The sequence below is a fragment of the Takifugu rubripes genome, chromosome 22, assembly GCF_901000725.2.
Source record: "Takifugu rubripes chromosome 22, fTakRub1.2, whole genome shotgun sequence".
NCBI classification, from domain to species: domain Eukaryota; kingdom Metazoa; phylum Chordata; class Actinopteri; order Tetraodontiformes; family Tetraodontidae; genus Takifugu; species Takifugu rubripes.
The window spans coordinates 1,025,524-1,040,478 of record NC_042306.1 but is presented as its reverse complement, the minus strand read 5'-3'; the positions used below and the strand labels follow the sequence as shown (position 1 = coordinate 1,040,478).

Sequence of the window (14,955 nt, the reverse complement as noted above, 5' to 3'; positions counted from 1 at the left end):
TGTAGTTTGCATTAAAGGGATTAGCAGTCACTTCAAAAGATGACCTGGATTCAGCCCACCGGGGACACCAGTTACACACCCCCTGGTCCACGCTCCCTTTAAAGAACCTGGCACAGCTGCCCCACTACAACCACTCTCGGAGGCCCGCGCACGTGTGCGTGCACGCATACATTTGCGAGGTCCGGACAAACGGAGCGATATTGTTGGCTCGTTATGGCGGAACGGGAACGGGTCCGAATCCAGATAATCAGCAGCGCGTTGCTCAGTTTGGGTTTTTTTTCCTGCTCGTCCTGGAGATTCAATAGACCCACACTTGATAATTAAGCCCGCGTCGGTGTGTTTTTACGGCTTTGTCTCCATGGACACGGCCTGTGCTCGTGCTGCAGGCTGGAGCGCCAGACCCCGGTCTCACCTGTGCGAAGATTCCGAACCAAAGGTGTTGGCTGTTTGTGTGCTCGCTGTGGACCGCGGACAACGTCCAGCGTCCTTCTAATCAAGGGACAAAGGAGAGCGCCGGATGCATGTGTTGTATGTGATCATAACGCCCCCCCCTGTTTTTTTTCCCTGTCCCCACAGAACCACACGTTGACTCAGCACAGCAGCTAACTCGGTAAAGACCATTTCGCCGTGGCAGAGAACGAGGATCACATGATGCCGGCGGGGGGAGAAAAAAAAAATTAAAAAGGCTGCCCGCCAATTACCGTCAGTGCAGTTTCCCACTGACTGTCTTGCACTGAACTTTCGCTTCAGTTTCACCGCGAGGAACCGCGCCGCAGCAAGAAAAGAGAAAAGAAAGAGGGGGAAGGATGATAAAAGAACCCTCTCTGTTCTTTACTAACCATTATCTGGAAAAATAATTAAAAAGCCAATTTATTTGTACATAGAATCCTTCATGTGTTGCTTAACTTACAGCTATATCGCAATCTTATACAGTATTTGCTAATGTACAGTTCAAAAGCTTTTGTCCAGGGAAAAAAAGAAATGAAAGAAGAGAAGATCAGTGGCACGGCCGATCGGGATTCGACCGGCAGAGAAAAGGACAAACGGCGTCTCTGAGAGCGCAGGAGGCCGCAGGAAGCTCGTTGTCTTTTGATCAGCGTCCCGACGGGTCGGCCGTCTCGCCGGTTCTGTCCGCTGCATCCAGGCCGCCGGAGGACAAGCTGGGAACGGCGGTGCAACTAATCTGCACTGCTGGGCTGGAGTTCAGCTGGGGGGGGCAGGAAAAAAAATTCCAAACAACAAGAAAAGAGGACAGGATGCTGATATATGCAAACGCAGTGACACAGATTTGGGAAAGGCTAGTTGCTCCGGTTGGCTGGTGAACAGAGGCGGGACGCTCCCAGGTGGCTCCCAGAGCGTGGGGACATCCCAGCCCACTGACTCAACCTGTACATTTCTCTCCGTAATGTTTACTGCTCGTTGAAGCCTGGAGATTACTGGAAGTCTTTATTTTTTTTTTTCCCCCCCCTTTGTGTTTGTATTATCTCTGCAAAAAAAAATCACAGCTGGGGCGCGAACCCATTTGCATTTGGGGTCAGGAAGACTGAGCAGAGTTTCCGTCCGCCTCGGGGGACGCACCATAATGACTAAACTCCGTCCCTGGCTCTCCTGGAGAGTGCCCCCCCCCCCCCCCCCCCCCCCCCCGTCGCTTCGCTGTGTCCCGTCGCTCTCTGCTCAAACTGGAAGCCGCTGCGGCATCATCCCAAACTTAGAAAAAAAACCCCATTCTGTCATGTAAATGTTTTGCATTCATTGGATCTGAGATGCACTTTTGTATAAAACTTTAATGTTTTGACATTTTGATTGAGAATTCCTACACAGTTTACAGGAAATCACCATCTCCTGCAGCAAAAGAGCAGCAATCTCTGACCTTATTCAAACGTATTGTACAAATATGGAGTTCTGTATTTGGCAGACCTCTTTTTTTGTGTTGCACATGTGATGAAAATATTAAAAACTGTATGAGGAAACGCCTCAGCTGTCCTGTCATTACCGCGCGTGTGTGTGTGTGTGTGTGTGTGTGTGTGTGTGTGTGTGTGTGTGTGTGTGTGTGTGTGTGTGTGTGTGTGTGTGTGTGTGTGTGTGTGTGTGTGTGTGTGTGAGAGAGCGCTCAGCAGGGCTAAACTCTGGATTCAGCTCCTCTTTCCTTTAATACCACCGGATAAATTTCATTTCCAAACCTGAAAAAATTCACTCTTGCAGATCTGCTTCCTGGCGCCGGCGCCGCCGATGGAACATCCGAGTAATTTGATGCTGCGGATTGATCAGGTTGATTGTTCGGCATGATTGCACTTGTTAAAATTAAACCCTCCCAATCGCAGCGTAGCTTGACTGCATGTGCCGAGCTTGTAAACGACGTCTCGTACATGTGTTTGTTAACGCTACGTCTGTGTGATTGGGCCTCTCTGCTTCTGCTTCTGTCTCTTTCTTTCCTCTTCTCTTCTTCTTTTATAGCTTTTCTGTAAACGTCTTTTCCCTTTTTGATCCAGGAGCTTCCAGGAATGTTGGAATCACACACTGGTTCACCTCTCAGAAAACATCCTGGCAATAAAAAGTTCTTTCTCGCCGTTCAATTAAACATTTTCCTCAGATTTTCTGTGCACTGACCTTGACGCCTCTTTGCTCTCAGGCTGAAAAGTCGGTTTCTTCAACTCTGCAGCTCTTTCCAACAAATAAATTCGCTCGCCAAAAGAACGCCATATTTACCCGTTTGCTGCGGGGGCGCCTTTCTTCTGTATCTCGCTGTGTTGCTGACTCAAGGTTAACAGTTAACTGTGCTAATCTCTGCCTGCTGTACACTGAGCTTCAGAAATTCCACATTTCACATCATTTTCCTCGCTGTTTTGGGGCCTGGGCTGAAGTCCACTGCAGCCCAGGGCAGGTGAGGCCCAACTCTACCTTCCCACCTGAACCTGCTCCTCGTCTGGAGCTCTTGAAGCTTTCTCGCTGTTCTCCTCATTTTGTTGCCTTTTTATTTCATTTTCATTTTTTACCTGTTTCCTTGTTGTTTGGTGTTCTATATGAAAAGGATTATTATCTAAATAAATCATAAAAGTAAAGCAGCTCTTAGCTGAACATGCTGAAACCGTACAATATAAATGCATCCTTGTGTCTGTCTTAACACAATTAACCAATCAGAAAAGACCTAAGACGGCACAAACACCCTCATCCCCCAAAGCCCGCACACCTTTTTTTTCTCCCCGACCCCCTCGTATGAAATTGCTTCCTATTTTTCTCGCTCCCTGGTGGCCCTCGCTAACAAACATCTGAGCATCTTATGGGAGGTCGGTGTTATTAATGACTCCATTACCCATCACCCTGTGCGGTCCCATTCCGCACACCCTCGTGCGAGGTCTATTTAGGGAGCCTCCAGCTCTCCAGGAGACTGAAAGAAAGATTCTCCTGCCTTTGAAAAACGGGACAAAACCCACGCGACAGCATCTGTCTGTCTCGGAACACGATCCCTCATCGGTGACATGGAAGCAAACTTCCCAAAGTCTTGGTTTCTTCTGTCGGCAGCGTTTAGCATTCCGGCTCAGGTGAGCGATGGACCGGGCCTTTCATCAGTGACTTCCACAACCCCTCATCAGAGCCAGAGATGGTACGCCCCGACATTAACTGTCACTCTGAATGCAAGCTGGGCATCCATTAAACAACTTTGCTAGCATCTCCCCATGCCAGGCACTTTTAATAAGCTTCAAGGGCATTTGAACGGATCCAGAACTTTGCTTTGCCAGAGATGGACTGGCCCACATCATCCATTACATTAAATTGGGTGGCGGCCTCCAGCTCCATATTTATGATTTAATTAAATTCACTTGTGAGGCGTATCAGAAGCACCGTGGCCTCCCTTTTAACGCCAGCCCGAGCACCGAAACACTCTCACGCCGTCTCACACGCACACACACACACACGCTACGTTTCTGACACTCGCCCAAGTGTGAGGCTTTGTGGGCGCTTTGGCAGGAGCGTTCTCGTGGGCTCGTTTAAAGCAATATAATTACACAGCCCCCAAGTATTCTTCCATCAGAAAGTAGCGGAATGGATGGCTTGTTCAGAGATAACTTAGTCTGGCTGGTCCTCAGCGGCGTCGGCGCTTCAGCATCACCTCGCCGCCGCCAAGCGCCAAGCTAGTCCTTGGTGGGACTGGGCAGTCTGGCCAGATGTTCTGGAGCGGCTGGAATGCCATTGTTCTTGTCCAGAATGTGAGTGCGAACTGGCATTTTGTTGATTTTATTTTTTCATTGGACAGGCTAATACCGTCGGCCCTCCAGAGGACAAGTGTTAAGGCTTTATTAAAGAATTACAGGCTCCTCCTGAACTTGTGCCGCTCGCCACCATCCAGAAAGTTAAGAGGATGTCCCACTATAGCCAGCAGGAACAACCCCCCCCCCCCCACACACACACACACACACACACACACCATGTTTGGCAGCTCTGCCGTGTGCAAAATCTGGTCTGGTGTAACCTCCACATTGTTCGGCCTATGCATTCCCCCCACCGACGGAGACCTCGGAGACCTCTTATGGCATTCAATATGTGCGCCCAGGCGTGGGATCCAGATCCATTTGGCTGGGAGATCCGCCGGGACCGTCTGGGGTAACCCAATCTCTCATACCGGCACTCCGCATCCAGAGCCATCTTTGCACTTCAGAACCGTGTCAGCAAAATGGAGGCCGTGGCCGCGGTGCGGCGCGGCGTTGCTGTGCACACGCCCTGTATCAAAGGCCGCGGCCCTCACAGCCTCCGAACGCTGCAGCGCCACATTCCAACGTAAACATCCCGCTAGCGATTTGTAAAAAAGGACCTTTTTTCACTCCCTCCTACATTTTCTGAAGAGTTTATCCCATGGATCAGGGTGTCTCCCAGCTCCTCAGACTCATCTTAGCGAGCGAGCGGCGGCGGCTCCTATAGACAAACAAGCAGTCTCCCCCTAATGATGGCCCCCGTCTCCTGAACCGGGAGAGCTGAAGGTGAGTACCCCCCTCCGGTCATCTCTCCCTCTCTCAGACACTAGAAATAGACCGGGCACCAGATGATGTGTTTCTTTTTTTTATTTTATGGATGAGATGGGGAGGATTTTCAAAAATGTATTAAACACCAGGCACTAAAATATAGACCAGGTGGGGGTCAACGTCTCCAGGCTCTGGAGCCACCGCGGCTGCTGCAACGGTCGGAGGACACAGAGAGACTAACAAGAGGAGAGAGGAGAGGACGGTATCAATAATGCAGCCTTGACTGTGTACAGCTGACTGGGAAAGAAGAATGGGAAAGATGCTGCTGTGAGGGGGGGTGGAGGGTTGTGGGGGGGGGCGGAACGACGTCTCACATGAGCCCAGCTAAGTGCCACTACATACATTTTTGGGGTTAAATGATTGGAGCTTTTGCCTCCCAGCGAGAGGGTAACAGGTGACAAATGGGCGCCTCCTGCGTCCTCTCCACACGTTGGGGAAGAGGGGACGGGGACAGGGATGGGGACAGGGACATGGATGGGGATGGGGACAGGGATAGGGAAGGGGGGACAGGGATGGGGACAGGGATGGGGACAGGGATAGGGAAGGGGGGACAGGGATGGGGACAGGGATGGGGACAGGGACGGGGACGTGCGGCGGATCAAACCCCACGATGCTGGGAAGGAGCTGAGGAAACTTCATTTTACCATCATTTTATTCTTATTTATGATGTTGTGGGATGTCAGTTAAACACAAACTGGTAGTTTCACATTTATTTTCTCCTCTTTGGTGAAGAAGGTAAAAAACAAAAAAAAAGCTCTGTAATGGATCCTCTTGGGAAAGGCCTTCGTTTTTCCAGTGTTTCCTCTCTCTCCCTCTCTTCCTTTTTCTTAAATCTCTCGTCTCTCCTTTTTTTTAATTTGCAGAGCCCCCCCATATTGTAAACAGCTCACAAAAGCATGACAAGGTCTCTGCTCATGTTCCTCCTGCCTCCCTCTCTGTTCTCGCAGCTATTTGTTGTTGTCTGCTCGCTATCGTCTGCTTGTGTTTGTCTCCATCGCTCCTTTTCTCCTGTTTTTTTTTTTCCTCTGCGTCAGAAAAGCAAAAGTTAATTAAATATGGAACGAGACGGAGCAGCGTCTCTTTAAACCATCATGTCATTAAAATGGCATCCCTGGGAGATCAGCTTAAAAGGAGCCGGAGAACAATGTCTTCCCCGTCAGATATTTATGGGCCTGGTTATGTAAACATGCTCCCTTTATTCTCTATGTATATTTCATGTAATTATCACTTTTTGTAGTGCTGCCCCCCCTGAGATTTGTAGAGGCAAGAAGTTACTGGGGGAATGTCATCAGAAGAGACTATTGTTGCCGCGCTGCCATGGCAGGAGGAAGACAACGTTCCTGCCTGGGTGAACTCTCTTCTTCTGTCATCACATGAATAAAAACAGTGTTTGGTTCCAGTTTCTGCTGGTCTGAACCTCCCCGCAGGTGCATCATCCCTCTGTTGGAGCCGGAGCTGAGAGCGCGCCCTGGGCGCCGGACGCCGGCGTGCAGGGGCCCGCGATGAAGGGGCCCTGTTTTCAAACAGGGGCCACCTGAGTCCTGCTCGCCGTCCCTCGGCTCGTGTGCCGTCGCAGAAGACGTGATGATGGAACTTTGGGCTCTGATGTGCGTTTTGTTGGAGGAAAAACCCGCTTGGACGGCGAAGCGATCAGAAACGACATTAAACAGACGCGAGCCGCTAATATTACGTATAAATGCCCACAATCGGGCGTGATGGCGGCTCTCTGGAGCATCGCGGAACGCCGCTCTCATCTCTGTTGTTCACTGTCTTCTTTGCTGAGGAGCCAAAATGTCTCCAAGTAATCTAACTAGCTCTGACTTCGGGGACACCATGAGGTCGGCCACGGGTTCTGTCATTACTATTTCACCCACTACAGACGTTTCCAGCTCTGAACCTGCCATATTGCTATCCACCCTGACCCCATAGGCGCGGCAAACCTAAGCGAACCGCCGTTCGGCGGCAATAACCACTGCAGAATTGCTTTTAATCAACGTCTGAAATGAGGGTGACTTGAAGCGTCGCCCCATGCTGATTAAATGTAATTGTTTAATTGCCAAGTGCTGGGAACCCATCCTAAGAGGATTCCAATGGAATTATTTAATCTCTAGTCAGGAAGTACACTGCAGGAAAGAGGCAGGAGGGGGGAAGCGGAAGATAGGAAAAGGCAAGGAATCAAACAGAAAGAGTTTGTTTTTCTTTCGGAGTATTTTCCTCATGAAATATTCAGTTTACATTTACTTAGCTGAGGGAGGGAGCAGCCTATGTGGGTCAGGACGCGCGATGGGTGACGCTTCCGCTTCGGGGGGGTCACAGGTTTGACCCGCACCTGCAGACTTGAGAGGTCTGGGCTAACGGGTCATCTCCCATCTATCTCCTGATATTGCTGCAGCACGTGCTCATCTCCATGGGTGGGGGGGGGGGCATTGGCATGTGTGCACGCCGGTGGTGCTGAAGCTGAAGCTGAAGGTCTTATCACAGCCGTTCCTGCTAACAGGGCTCCACGAAGGGGCACGTGTGCATCCCAGTTGGGGTCACAACGATAATAAACACACATTTTTATATATGTGAAAATTATTAAAGTGATAAACGGCGTGCAAATAATTAGGAACGGCGTCCCTTTAGAGACTAAATGAGGCTGGCAAGCTCCTCAGCCCAGACTGTTGGGTACATCAATAGCTGTGGTCCTCCCAGTATAACTCCCAGTATAACTCCCAGTATAACTGGACACAGCACCTCCTTGAAGTCGCCCGGCTGTTTCTGTGGCTTTTAGACACGCGGGGAGTAAACTCAGGCCTGCCTTTCTGCTGATAAAAGCAGTTCTGTCACCACCAGGGAAATGTGCCTGCATCCCTCTGGTCTGACATCCCCTCCCCCACCAACAGCACCACCTTCCCCACACTGTAGGGAGCGAGGGAGGGGGGCCACAGGCCAGCAGCTGTGCCCTTATTCACAGCACCTGACCGGGGGCCCAGATGTGCACACGGGCAACAGCAACAATTTGAGCAATATCAGTCCCCTGTGGGACCCCGCACCTGCAAGTGCAGCTCGATATATGACATGGCGGTGTGTTTACTGTATATATGTATATATACCATGCATATATAGAGAGAGAGATTTTTAAAAAGGAGAAGAAAAAAGCTCAATTAATCTATCAAACCAAATCTAGCAGGACTGCAGACAGTACAAAAACTGTATTGCACTCTCAGCATTTCATCTGCACATCAACCAAAAGCCATCCATTACCTGGCACAGACCCAATTTCCCATCAGGTAGACGGACACAATGTTGCCCCCAGCAACCATACAGCTCTATAGAATATGCATGTGTACATACACACTGATGTTGTGCAACTTACACTGATTTATGAACATATCTTAAAATTCACTCACTTGAAATTACAAATGGAATACTACTAATGCTTAAACGGTGGAAAATCTGTACTTATGGGCAATATAGAGGTAAAATAAATAAAACGAGAATGTGGTTACAGATGACTGAAAGGAGCATTATTCAGTTTCACACATGACATTCCTCTTTTACAGTGTACAGCAATGATCAGCGTGCAAACTAAGTGCGTTTAAATGCCATTAAATTCCAATACCAATATCAAGTCCGAAGCTGCAGCGCCACTGCGGAAAAGTCTAAAGGTTAATGGTGACATCTAGTGGCGGACAGCTGTACATACACCAGCGCGGTCCAAAAGTATGAGATGCGTGTAAACATCATTTAACAACATGTTGATATCAATATTGAAAAGTAACAGTCGAGGATAAAAGTAAAGCCTGATGAGTGGTTTTACAGGAAAAGTGACATCCACGTGTCAAGATGTTGATTTGGGGGGGGGGGGGGGGGGGTTCTTTCATGATGACACATTACATGATATTACAGATTAAAACAGCCGTTTAAGCAACAGTTTGACTGACACCAGAGATCGAGAGAACTATTCCAACTCACACCAGTAAAATATGCAATATATGGATTCCAGTTGTGCTTGACCTCAACATAATTTTTATATTGCTTCTTAACTTTTAATGATCAAATATCAACATGTTTTGAAGTCTATTCGTTACATCATTGCACTAAAATATGAAAGTGAGTTGTAAATTTACACAGCCTGGCCAAAAGAACGTCACCACCTGGAGTCAATGACTCAAACGGGTCAGAGGCACCTGCTGGAGCACCACTGATGGGTCGTTAGCGTTCAGCTGGCAACACCTTATCTAAGCCCAGCTGATGCGGCAGCTTCTCAGCTCTTCAACAATCATGTTAAGGGCTCATTCTGTGGTGGAGGAGAAGATGTTGGTGTGTTTGAGAAGAGTCACAGCATTGTCCTGCCTCCACCAGAGGAAACATCTAAGAAACTCCTAAAATAGGCTTAAGAACTGTCCAACCATTCAGAACGGGGAGGATAGTGGGGAACCATCATCTTAGAGGGAGAAATGTGGTCAGAAAACCATCCTGAATAATGGTGACCAGTGGTCACTCAAAGGTTTGGTGGACTCAGAGGGTAGAAGAGCACCAGTAGAACTCAGGACTGTGAGAGTTGGAATATTCCCACGTGCACAATGTGAAGGGGCTGAAGAGCTGTGGAGCCTTCAGAAAAGCAGTAATGAGGGAGGCTGATCAAGAGGCTTCAGTCTGCTGGGGAGCATAAAGACTCTGGAGCAATGGAAGAAGGTCACGGGGTCTGATGGGTCCAGATTGGCCCTGTTCCAGAGTGATGGGGCATCAGGGTAGGAAGAGAGGCAGATGAACCCATGCTCCCATCATGGTGTCTACTGGACCAGCCTGGGGGGCAGAGCTCTGATCTGGGGCTGCTGCAGGTCCTCAGGTCCAGGTTCAGCAACATTCTCTTCCCTGATGATGTGGGCATATTCCAAGATGAGAATTCCAGGATTCCTGGGGCTCAGATAGTGAGAGAGGTTCAGGGATGAGACATCATTTCACACATGGACGGGCCCCCAGAGTCCAGACCTCAACCCCCCTGAGAACCTTTGGGACGTGCTGGAGAACCTTTGCTCAGAGGTCCGACTCTCCCATCATCACTACAAGATCTGGGAGGGAAATAAAAGTGACATTCCAGAAGCTCATGGAAGCAACGTTGGAGGGAGTGTGTCCTGATCACAGCTGAAGAGGCTCCGCCCACATATTAGGAGTGTGTGACCCTTTTCTGGCCAGGCGGTGAAGATCGACTGCAGAAGCCTACACGGAGTGACCTTCGTGATGTGACCTCAATGACTAATTTGCATATTATCTGTACAGCGTGAAGGTAAGACATCTAAACAATGACGAGCTCATGTGATTACTGTGAATTCTGTTGTGTGGTGGTTTAGCATCATGTGGAGAAGTGGTGAGTCTGATGTTGGCACGTTGCTCACACTCCCACCGGGTCGTGACGTGTCACTGACTGGCACGCAGGGCAGAGGTGGGAGTGGAGTTCCTCCCCGGGCACAGGATCTTCTTAAAGGCCCTGCGGAAGCTGCTGTGGCAGAGCGGGTACAGGAAGGGGTTAATGGCTGAGTTGAGCCACAGCAGCCAGAAAGTGACCTCGTACCAGTGGTGCTGGATGCAGCGCCCCCTGCAGGCGGCGCGGATGATCATCAGTAGGGTGTACGGAGCCCAGCAGATGGCAAACACACACACGATGATGGCCAGGGACTTGGCGATCTTCTTGTCTCTGGACAGGCGGCTGGGATGGATGCTCCTACTGGGCGAGGGATCCAGCTTTCCTATGCTGGGGGAGGAGCTCTGGGAGGGGATGGAGACGATCCTGGTCAGCTTCAAGCCAGAGGTGTTGGAGAGGGGGACGCCTTCCCCCTGGTCCGCAGCAGGCTCGCTCAGCTGGAGGTGGAGGTGGGTGTCCCCGCTGCGGCGCCTCCTCCTGCGGATGCTGAGGTAAATGCTAAGGTTGAAGAAGGCCACGGAAATGAAGGGAGAGAAAAACTCCAGCGTGGAAGCACTCAGCAGAAAGGACCAGGAGTAATAGAACTCGGCAAAGCACTCATCTTTGGGTACGCGGCTTCTCCCCACCAGCAGCTCCCAGAATATGATCGCCGGGCCGTACAAGACAAAGGCCAGCACCCAGACAGCGATCATCTTGATGACGGCCTGATGACTCAGGCTCTGTCTGGCACGGTAACTTACCTGCAGCAAACACAGCAGAAAACATCTTTTGAGCAGAGCTGCAGAGCGATTGTTCACTGCAATCGTCATTATTCAGTATTTTACTGCAAAGGAAACCACACTCATGCCCTGACGGAGGTTTCACGCTAGCAACCTGCGGCAGCGCGTCGTTCCCTGCAGTCTCTGAATCACGGCCTTCCATTTCAGTATATCTGAACATGAAGAATTAAAGCCTTTTTTTTTTTAATCAAACTGACACATTTTACCCATCAAATTGGATTTATAGTTCCAAAAAAATATGCAGCATAAATGCTCCAGCTCTCAGGATGGCGCTCAATTAGCATCCATGATAGAGCCTGCATCCTTGTTCTCGTGCACTCTCCAGGTGGGTGTGCACCTGTTCTGAATGACAAAACTTATCAACTGCAGCTCATTTTCAAAGGGATATGAAAATGGCTCCACTTGTATAAATTAATTTGTGTCCAGTGCTTGTTGGCCCCTCTTCATGCCGAGATGATGCTCAGACGCATTCAGAATCAACAGATCCGACCTGTTTGGCAATCTAAGCACCATCTTTTCCTTTGCCAAGCACAAACTTTGTCCTTTTTTATGTCGGTGTTCAGAGAGAAATGCTTTTAGGAAAATGTTGTTTCTGCTCTGATTGATCTGGATGGAAGGACTACGGCAGAGAGGAGGGCCCATATGATCAAAGCTGCTTAATTACAGATGCTTCTCCCTCCCTGTCTGTCTTCCTCTCTCGCTCGCTGGTGTTATTTGTATTCCTTGCTCTGATGTTAAGTGTTTGCTTGTGAAAGGAAAGAGGCCTGGCTCTTTGTCTCACACCAAGCCTCCTCCTCTCAGCACCAGGGTCTGCACGTGAGCATCCAGGTTACAGTCGGTGGGCTAACGAACAGTTAGACCCATCAAACGGTGTGATAAGCCGATCAGAGTGTGATAAGCCGATCAGAGCAAAAGCTGGCACAATCCTGCACAGACGCAGATTCAATTCAGAAAGTTGGAAAGTGGATTTTTTTTCCCCAGTTTCCCCAAATCCTCCTGTGCAGCTCCGTTTCTCTCGCTATAATTACCGGTGGCACCGGGCCTGAGGAGGTCCTGAATCATTAACCTGTGCAGCTGGGCACATGAGGGACTCTGAGGTACCACCGCCCTGACCTATGACCCCAGAGATGCCCCAGTTCCAATTTAAGAGACGGGCCACAATCACGTTTATTTCTGTCAGCATTTGCACGGTGACCTTTCACCTATTCAAATGACGCCTCAGCTGAGTGATATTTAAAAGAAATCCTGCACCCTCGTAAACTCCAGGCTGATTTCCCGATGTCAGCCGACATTCAGAACCATCCCTGCCGCGCTAACGTCGCTCGGGCGTGACACAGACGTTCTGCTCACCGCTCTGGTGACGGACAGGAAGCGGTCGTAGCTGATAAGGACGATGTTGAAGACGGACGCGGAGCAGAGCAGGTAGTCCATGACCAGCCAGAGCTTACACAGCCCTCGGCCCAGCGTCCACCTGCCTGTCAGGGTGTAGGGGATGTAGACCGGGATGCAGAAGGCACCTAAATAAGCAGAGGAAAGGAACGAAAGTCAAAATCTGTAGAGCAACAGTTTCATTTTAGGCAAATTGTAAATGTTTTTACTACAAAATATCCTCATTTAAATAATAGAAACCCAGGCCTGAACACATCACTCTCCAAACTACATTATTCAAGATTTGCTTAATATTTAATGGAAAATATGAGAGGATGATATGATACTGTCCTAAGAAACTGATGTAAAATTTGGGGGTTTTTTGGACACAATTTCACAATTCCTGGTGAAAAACGGATGCAAAATGAAAACATTATTCAGTCAGTAGTAGTGCGTAGAAACTGAACAAAGATCTGATCAAACACATTTGCATGAGATGTGCGAGTGTAACAGCTGATAATTGACCTGGACCCACTTACCGACGAGAAAATCCGATATCGCCAAATTCAGGAAGTAGTAATTACACTGTCTCCTCAAACTCTTGTCCACTTTAAAGGCCAAAATGACCAGCGCGTTGCCCAACACTATCACAACCACCAAAGTCACCATCATCGCCATCAAAAGCACAAACACGGGTCCGGAAAACGCGGAGCTGCTCTGGATTCTGGCCGTGACGTTGGTCAAATAGCGAAGGCTGGAGTAGGAGCCGCTTTCTCCCTCCGACATGGTCCTCTAATCCTCACCAGAGGGGCGCAGAGTCTGAAGGAAGCAACAGGTGCCAGATGATCAGTGCCCGCCTCCCTCCGACAGCCCCGAAACTCTCCTGCTCCCGCTGTGCACAAATGCCTCCCAAAATCCAGGAGAGAGAGCGCGCAAAGCTCGCCACAAGACGCACACCGAATTACGCGCAGGTAAAAAAAAAAAAAGAAAATTTAAAAGAGGCGGGGGGTGGGGGCAATATAGAAAAAAAAACCCACCTTGCTAATTAAATAATTTCTCCAACGAGATAATGGTTCCGCTGTCGGATTGTGTCAAGTTGATTTCGTGGCTTCTTCATTCGGCAGATGAGAAAGTTTGTTTCTGCGCATCAGCCAAAATGAATTCGGTTTCCATTAAGGGAAACTAATGACCCCCCGCAGGCAATCAGAATCAATAAGTCACCCGCACTATGTTAATCACTTGATTAGGACTCACAAATAGCGTGATTGCCAATTCCAGCAACATCCCCACGTCGACGAACAGGAGACTTTGAACGCACCACTGATTGTTGTTTTGAAATCCCGGCATGACAAATATGCCCAAATTCAGATTGGATCAATTTTGGGCTGCTCGCCCTGTAATAGAATGATCGTAATCCTGCAGTGAGGTTGCCTGCAGAGGTCAGGAAGACGGTCCCACGCAGGCTGCAGACAGTTAGGCTGCCTCTCTGGTGATTCGGGTCTTTGGATTAGAATCACTTAATTCACCTTCTGCTGCTGCAGTCTTCCCTCCAGCTCTCCTGCCTTCAGTACACATTCCTGATGGACACTAACACGATTGAGCAGGTTGGGTTTTTGTTCCTATGGCGCCTGAAAGTGGTGCGGGCAGTGCACGGGAATTTGATCCGTGTACCTGTTTGGCTAGTTACTGTCTATGTTTCCTCCCTCTTGGTGCACGGTGAAGGACAGGGAATCAGTGGTCCTTATTTGCATTCTTATAGTGGCTTTCCAGTCCCCCAGCTGTGGTCCAGGAGAAATGACAAACACTACAGAGGAGCAGAAGTGACTGAAGGAGCCGAGCCCGAATTACTGTTATTTTCTGGCAAATGGAACCGCTGGTGTCTGTCAGGCCCGGTCAGGTCAGAGCCGCAGCCGCGGAGGAGACTTCAGATGCAGCTTCCTTCAGATTCCTCAGTGCTGCTGCTCCAAGTGTCCACATCAATATTCACAGCGGCTTGAAGCCGTCAGCTGAAGGTTCCCATTGTTTCCGATGGCCCCGGCGGCTTTGGTGGAAAATCTGTATAAGAAATGTTATAAATGTGATGCAAATGTGCACGTGATGTCATGGAAACCACCCCAACCCCAACCCACACACGACCCAGCATCCTGCGGCACGCTTCTAATTATCTGATCTCGTTTATACGTAAAGGCCGTGAGTCCCGGCGCCCCAGAAAGAGCGCCGTCTCTTTATCTGAATAAACCAACACTTTAAAACACAAAAGAAACATCTAAACGAAATCAAATCCATGCTGCATGTGAAAGGACGAGCGCAGCGGCTCATCTGAGTTTGGAGGGCTCTCGGAATGGAGGCGGTGTCACGCAGGGTTCAGAGAGGCTCTGGAGTTGAC

General features: G+C 49.4%; 2 protein-coding genes across 9 annotated transcripts in view; one reads left to right on the top strand and one right to left on the bottom strand.

The window, feature by feature from the left end:
- Positions 1-1,711, top strand: part of LOC101070252 (zinc finger protein 521) — a 78,407-nt gene extending 76,696 nt beyond the window's left edge. For all 6 annotated transcript variants that reach the window (XM_029830985.1, XM_029830981.1, XM_029830984.1 and 3 more), the window contains one exon: positions 577-1,711. In XM_029830985.1, the coding sequence (XP_029686845.1) occupies positions 577-606 (30 nt within the window). In that variant the 3' untranslated portion in view covers positions 607-1,711. The remainder of the gene's footprint in view (positions 1-576) is intronic.
- Positions 1,712-9,425: 7,714 nt separating this feature from the next.
- LOC101070482 (histamine H3 receptor-like) lies at positions 9,426-13,375 on the bottom strand. 3 transcript variants are annotated; one of them, XM_029831617.1, is made up of 4 exons: positions 13,109-13,375; positions 12,552-12,718; positions 10,573-11,162; positions 9,426-10,500 (listed from the first exon to the last, which is right to left on the bottom strand). In XM_029831617.1, exons 1-4 carry the CDS (start codon positions 13,353-13,355, stop codon positions 10,419-10,421), a joined length of 1,086 nt encoding a protein of 361 aa, XP_029687477.1. In that variant the 5' UTR covers positions 13,356-13,375; the 3' UTR covers positions 9,426-10,418. The 3 variants fall into 3 exon arrangements, with proteins under 3 accessions (XP_029687477.1, XP_029687478.1, XP_003977650.2); XM_029831618.1 differs by having other exon boundaries at positions 9,426-10,497; XM_003977601.3 differs by having other exon boundaries at positions 9,426-11,162.
- Positions 13,376-14,955: the final 1,580 nt, after the last annotated feature.

Bases quoted from the DNA above. Each gene is read 5' to 3' on its own strand.
- LOC101070482 (XM_003977601.3), bottom strand. From the start codon at position 13,355: ATGTCGGAGGGAGAAAGCGGCTCCTACTCCAGCCTTCGCTATTTGACC. The intron at 12,719-13,108 runs GTAAGTGGGTCC...CTGCTTATTTAG, and splicing joins GATATCGGATTTTCTCGTCG to GTGCCTTCTGCATCCCGGTC. The intron at 11,163-12,551 runs GTGAGCAGAACG...TGTTTGCTGCAG, and splicing joins TCCTGTCCGTCACCAGAGCG to GTAAGTTACCGTGCCAGACA.